Here is a 6,469-nt window from a genome sequence, read left to right as displayed (position 1 = left end):
TTGCTAGCTCACCATTTGGTCACTGACAAAAGATAAAAGAAGCCGACCACCCAGACAGGCAGGCGCCCAGAGTAATTACTGCCATAAAGCTATCACGTGTACGGGGAATGCAAAGAACGAAACTAAATGGATACAAACACCCCAGCCCATTTCAAAACAAAAACATTTCGCTGCTATTTTGCATCATTCTGGATATTTCAGAGCACAATGTTTACCTTCTATGTAAAGAGCTAAATCCCAGATGAAAAGCAAAGTCGCAAAATATTCCTGCATGAGCGCCGAAACCCCCTCCCCCGTTGTTCCCCCCAGTTCAGGAGTGGACGCTTCTGCTCAGAAGCTGCAAGGCTTTTGGCACAGCGTTTGGGGAAGCTCAGGGAAAGCAGCAGTCGAGCCCAGAGGACCCCCCCGCGGGAGTGAATGCGTCTTTTCCGGTGCTACATTGCTTTTGCACGGTGAGAGCGTTTGGAAAGGCCCAGCTCGGCGAAAGCGGCAGCCGATCTCTTTACGGACCCGCCCCCGCTGGAGTGAGAGAGTCTTCCACGGTGCTGCAAGGGTTTTGCACGGTGCTAGCGTTTGGAGAGGCCCAGCTCGGCGAAATACTAGGTAAGTTGAATCCTAGGTCCTTAGGACTCTGAGCGTATTCACAGTGGGCTGTCTTTTCGGAGCCTGCTTTTTATTACAAGTTTAGCTGTTTATTACTAGCTATCATTCTTTCATACCTTTAGCCCCATCCCTTCTGCATTGCCATAGCGCTTTGGTTTCATATCTGATTAGTATTTAGTTGTTTTTTTTTTCATGGTAGTTGAATGCAGGCTCCGCTCCTAATCCCATTAAATTTGAATACTGGGTCATTAGGACCCAAAGAGAATCACGGGCGCCATTTTGATGACGTAAACTTTTTTTTTCGCCATTTTGGTATCCTGCCGTCCTGAGATATGCCCCGAAACACACAAAGTCAGCGCGCTGCAACTGAATCCCAACATGTTTAAAAAAAATGCTTCTAAACCGCAAATTAAACTGGGTGACGAGGACCCTGTAAGGTGCCAAAGGAGAGGAGACCTGCACATGTAAAGTCACTCTACCTCTGCTTCCAGCGAGACAAGAGCTCCAGATTCTGTTGAAGATTTCATCTTTTGTTGAACAACTTCTCAAGAATGGCTTCCAAGTTGTAAGTTATGATCAATTTATTATTTCATTTGAATCTGTAGAAATTGTGGATAAACTTGTTCTACTTTACTGACACTGTGCAAAAGTCTCTGACCACTGACTGCTATTGTTAAAACTTAAATTGCATCAATTACAAAACTAAAACAATATTTTGAAGCAACTTAAGTTTAATTTAATTAATTAAATTAATTAAAGGCGATTGGCTCAGCTGAGCAGTGCATCAGACAAGCCTCCAACATCCAGTCTCTGTTGAACAGGGTTGTGAAAGCAGATGTAGGTTTTCAGGATATATTTAATCTTTGTGATCACATTGCTGAAACTCAAGATGGCATTGGCAACCATCGCTTCAATTTAATTTCACTTGTCTTGCTTTCACAAGTTGAGAGAAGACCATGTGGCAAAAGTACATACTCTCCAACTACAGACCAGCAGTTTGAGGAAGAAACTGTGTAAAATAGTATTGTTATAAGGATACTAAATACTAGACACAGAGCCTCTGTCTTCCCACCCCCACCCCACAGGAAAGACACAGCTTCTGTACTGACACCAGTATATATTGCAGTTCTTGACAAATATATACAAGATGCCTGTGTGTATAGACCTGCCCTGTCTATAGTTATTTTTCCAAAAAGGAGGTAACTGGATGTTCATCTTTCATATTACCGTAAATGTAAAAAAAATAATAAAGTATTTTCCTTGTCTGGAAAATGTATTGTGTACAGTTCATTGACTATAGTTCTCTACAAGTCTATACAAATGCCCGTTGCTTTGGATAAAGGCGTCTGCTAAATGCTTAAATGCAGTAACGGTCCTAGCTGATGAGGCGCCCTAGGCGAGCATCAGCGCCGGCACCCCCCCCCCCCCCCCCAGGTGTAGGGAAACTATAGCGGAACTAATGTTGCGTTTGGGTTTAGGTCTGGTCAGTTTTGCTGGTAACATTTTCGTTTTGCTCAGTTATAAGTGCAGCATTTGTTATGCGGCTGAGAAAGTGTTTTAAGTTATAACGTCAATATTCATGGATATTGGAGTTATTGTATGAGCTGCAGTCATAAGTTAATGGCGTGAGCAAGCTGTAGCCTATTTAGGTTTGTGTTTGGTTATTTTTAGGAAAATGCCTGTGTTTTTACTGATTCATTTTTTGATGTATGTGCTTTATTTTATCTAGTTCTCACGGCATGCTCGACCGGATAGATATGTGAATAAATGCCCGTGATCAGAGATCAACTTGTGTTCGTTATTGAGGGAGGTTACAAGGGGGGGCGGCTCATAGGAAAGTTACGTATCATCATCATCATCATCATCATTATTATTATTATTACTTAATAGGCTTTGCTAAGCAGGTAAATTCATGTGGGCTTGTTCTTTTCATATTAAGACGCATTAATACCAACTAGCTTTAAGAATAGTGGAATGTTACACTTTTTTCTTCCTCCGTTTGTGGCACCCCCTGGATGAATGGCGCCCTTAGCATTTGCCTATATTGCCAATGCCACGGGCCGGCCTGCATAAATGCATGAGTGGTAACGCAATGGGGCTTATCATGGAGATTACCAGGGTCTTTCAGCTAACATTGCTGGCCTTTTTTGTTGTGTTTTGTATTTGCATTGTTCTGCATGTAGTAGGAGAGTAGTGTATGTTTATTTCGAATGGAAGAATGAAAAAATACCTATATGTGCATTACATTTTGAACATAAAAGTAGGCTGTGTTAAGAAAACCCGCTTCTCTGTCGATTTACTCGTGGCTCGGTCGTAAATACATGTCTGACATTTATAATGAACCAAGACAATAAAAATCGCTTCTCAAATTTGCCCATTTATGGTTCTTTATTTCTGAATGCCAGCTTGTCCCTGATAGACGTTCATTCATTTAAAAGGAGCTCTACCCCGTCCCAAGATGGCGGCTCTGTTGACGCATTCGCTCCCATAGACGGCTGTATTCAACGCGACAACCAGTGCTGCTGCCTTCTGCAGGTTGGCGAAGATGCGAAGGGAAACCGAGCATCAGATGAAGGTCCACTTGTTCTACCAGCAGCTCCTGAGGTATGGTGCTACTGTAGAGTAGCTGTTAGCCATCCATCACTCTCCATGTGCTCATCTACATCTCCATCCACTTCAGCGAATCTGTGTGGGGGCCACTGGACCTGCTCAGTCTGGTGGCAGCAAGCGTCTCGAACCCATCTGACACAATCTTCTGGAAGGCAGCCCTCTTGTTGCCAAGTGATCATGAAAGAGATGCCAGTGTTGCTAACCAGTAAGTGGGGGAACTGGGTGTCGTTCGGGGAGGGATTGGGTGTTAGTTGGGTTTAGAGGTCCTGGAGCTTACATTTGTGCCCCCCTCCCATCTCTGATGCAGGATTTTGACAGAATGGCTGGAGTCCAAATTCGGTAACTCGGAGAAGCAAGAACACAGGGAGATGGTCCCCAACGGACACATGCAAACCTTGAGCATCAGCAGCGGCCTGCGGAGCGTGGGGGAGCGCATGCACACAGTGCACATGTGTGTGAAGGTGTGGCAGATAGGGGGGAACTTGCCGATGAATATCGACAGGCTTCATGCCCCTGTGTTGCATGTTCTGTCATTAATGTTAGTCTAGCATAGCTTAACATAGCCTAGCATAGTCTGGCACTATGTGATATTAGCAGGTCCTGTGGTAACACAGATGTTTGCGAAGGGTGCAAGTGCAGGAAGTGAGGCCATGTTTCTCACTGTGGGTCAGGTGGCCCGCGGGCCCCTCAGCGAGGAAGGCCAGTTGGCATTGGAGAAGCGGAAGGGGCTGATGGGCATGGGCGCCCTGCTGATGCTGCTGCCCTCGGCAGTCAGTCCCGGGGCTGATGAGGAAGACGGGGACATCTTCCTGTTATCCGCCCTGCTGCAACTCCGGCAGATCCAGCAGGCTAATGCCTGGCCACAGGCCCTTCCTCTGGTGGTGGTGGTCCCAGGGCAGGCTGGGCACAGGGCCAGCGATGAACGGCTAGAGGAAGGTGTGACACTAACCGTGTCTATGACAACAGGTGTCGCGTGGGATTCGCTTACTTTACTTATAGCATTTCTCTTGAGGCTATGTTTACGTATGCAGAGCTAATACAGTTGGTTTGTTCCTCCTGTCTGACCATCGGTTTCCTTTCCCTGTAAGACCTGATGCTTCAGACACTCATTGAGGAAGGTTTGATTTCAGAGTACATGTTCGTCCATATCCCCGAGACCACGAACGAACCCCAAGGATCCGAGCAGGTGAGTGTGCATGTTGTCGCTGGCCTCGGTAAGATTGAACCATCCCATTGACCATCACCCCCGTCTCCCCGCAGATCCGCCATGCCGTCAGGTGGCTCGCTGCCCGCTCCACGGCACCAGCCCGGCTCGTCTCGCAGACGTTGGTGCAGGTTGTGGAGGCCGGGCTCTGCCGCGAGTTTGCTGGTAGGCTTCACCGTGATCGGAGGGACCGTGACATGGCGGGACTGCCCTCCCAGGGCCCTGCACCCGTCATCGGCCTCTACAACACTGTCCTGGCTTTCTTGGCTGGCCTTGTGTCGTCCCCGAGTCTGGCTGGCCTCTCCTGGCCCGTGGCAGAGTTCTCGGTGCCAGGGGGTGGTGACTGCCTACCACATCTGCTCTGGAACTCGGCTGAGCACCTGGAGTGGCTCCAGGGGGCAGTCCTGAGCCTGCGGCTGCCCGACTGGCCGCTGCCAACCGTGGGGGGTATGTCCATGCCTCAGATTCGGAATTCGGACTTCTTGCTAAGTGGCTGCTTCTTAGTCTGTTTCCTTAAATTTCTGCTGCTGCCACCGCTCCCCCCACCCAGCTCCTTGGAGCCAGCTGGTTGCCTCCATCTTCCAGTACGTATCTCAAATCCCATGGTCCCGCCACAGCCAGCCACTCCTTATGTCCCAGTTGGAGAACCTTTTGGAGAGGCTGCGTCAGGACTGTGTGGGCCGAGGTGGGGGGCCGGACAAGGAGCCCACTTTCTGGGAGGTGCCCTGGGACGAAATTGTCATGCTCTGTGTAGAGCACCAACTCCGGGACTGGAACCCTCCTGGGTGCCCCGTGAGTGAAGGTGAGGGGGGTGGGGTGGGTCTGACGTTTGGGGGGGCCTACTGGGGATGCCATGCAGGTGTGAACCTATCCCACCATCTTCAGATGTCATCAGTGACGACGGAGAAATCTCGGTGTATTTCCTGAGCGATGGGCTGCAGGGCTTCATACCGCCGTCCTGCTGGGTGGATGCCGTAAAGCAGACGCACAGGGACAAGCAGCAGGGGAAGGCAGGGTAAGAGCCAGCCAGCCATGTAAATCTAACACATTCCAGATAGACTGTTAACAGTGACCTGCAGATTTAATGAATATTATTTACTATTAAATGGAAGAAGAGGGAAAGCCATCAGCTTCCAGTCTTGCTCATATCCCCAAGAGTGGTGTACAATACTGGCTTCTTATCCAAAGTCTCTGCCATTGCAGGTGTCACCAGAGCATGTGGCCTCATCCTCGACTGGCCAGGCCACGTCTTCAACAGAAGCTGTTTCACAGCATGGTTGAGGACCCTGAGTCCGGATCCGGTGTTGCCCCTGTTTTGGATGCTGCCTCCAGCCCCCAGGACCTCCTGGCTCGCATTGAGGAGGAGAAAGAACAGAGCCGCAGGTCTGACAGAGAACAGACATGCTACACACGTGTACTCTCTCATGTGAGTTGTGGCATAAACATTGAGCCATTTCCTGTTTGACTTGGATCTGCAGGTTCGAGGACCAGCTGCGTACCTGGCTTGACGTCGAGTCCCTGGGCCCTTCCTCTTCCTCCTCACCACTTTTCTTGCCTTCTTCGTTACTGTCTGTACCGGAGATCGTAGTGCCCTCCCCAAAGATGGCTGCCCCACCTGCACTTGCCCTGGTATTGACCCTGTGCCTACACAGTTGCTCACATTTTAAGACCCCAAGTACCCTGTGCTCATCAGTTGAGACTGTTTCTGTGCCCATTTTTGTAGCAGAAGGAGCGCAGTGTCCGCAGTGACCAGGCCAGGGGAGCTGCCAGTTTGTATATTTCCGCAGATGTGACACAGGCGCGGATATAATCTCCCAGGCCGAAGGACGCCGAAATCTACCGCGCTGTAAGAACTCTGTTTCGACTTTTGAAGGCCGTATTTTTGGGCTTTTTACACAATGAATCCGTCTGGGCTTTTCGGCAGAACACAAGGCGGAGCGTTTCAGTCTCCGCGCGCCCCGACCTCGGGGCTCTTTTCCTTCGGCCAGCAGAACGCCCCTTTCGTGCAGCCGCCTGCCCTCGGCCAGGGCACCGGCCAGACCTCGCTCTTCA

At 49.5% G+C, this 6,469-nt stretch overlaps 1 protein-coding gene across 1 annotated transcript; it reads left to right on the top strand.

The window, feature by feature from the left end:
* Window positions 1-3,321: 3,321 nt before the first annotated feature.
* On the top strand, window positions 3,322-6,270 carry LOC125718091 (germinal-center associated nuclear protein-like). The gene is made up of 10 exons (XM_048991617.1): window positions 3,322-3,418; window positions 3,521-3,674; window positions 3,885-4,149; window positions 4,302-4,399; window positions 4,474-4,864; window positions 4,968-5,219; window positions 5,303-5,432; window positions 5,621-5,800; window positions 5,896-6,046; window positions 6,141-6,270. The coding sequence occupies exons 2-10, from the start codon at window positions 3,582-3,584 to the stop codon at window positions 6,225-6,227; spliced, it is 1,647 nt and encodes a 548-aa protein (XP_048847574.1). The 5' UTR covers window positions 3,322-3,418; window positions 3,521-3,581; the 3' UTR covers window positions 6,228-6,270.
* The last annotated feature ends 199 nt before the right edge of the window (window positions 6,271-6,469 follow it).

Source organism: Brienomyrus brachyistius, chromosome 22 (assembly GCF_023856365.1).
Source record: "Brienomyrus brachyistius isolate T26 chromosome 22, BBRACH_0.4, whole genome shotgun sequence".
Lineage (NCBI taxonomy): Eukaryota > Metazoa > Chordata > Actinopteri > Osteoglossiformes > Mormyridae > Brienomyrus > Brienomyrus brachyistius.
The sequence above is the reverse complement of the archived record's forward strand: the minus strand, read 5'-3'. Positions and strand labels throughout refer to the sequence as shown.

Coding starts and splice junctions, on each gene's coding strand:
- LOC125718091 (XM_048991617.1), top strand. CDS start 3,582: ATGGTCCCCAACGGACACATGCAAACCTTGAGCATCAGCAGCGGCCTG. Junction 4,400..4,473: donor AACCCCAAGGATCCGAGCAG/GTGAGTGTGCAT, acceptor GTCTCCCCGCAG/ATCCGCCATGCCGTCAGGTG. Junction 6,047..6,140: donor CCCCACCTGCACTTGCCCTG/GTATTGACCCTG, acceptor CCATTTTTGTAG/CAGAAGGAGCGCAGTGTCCG.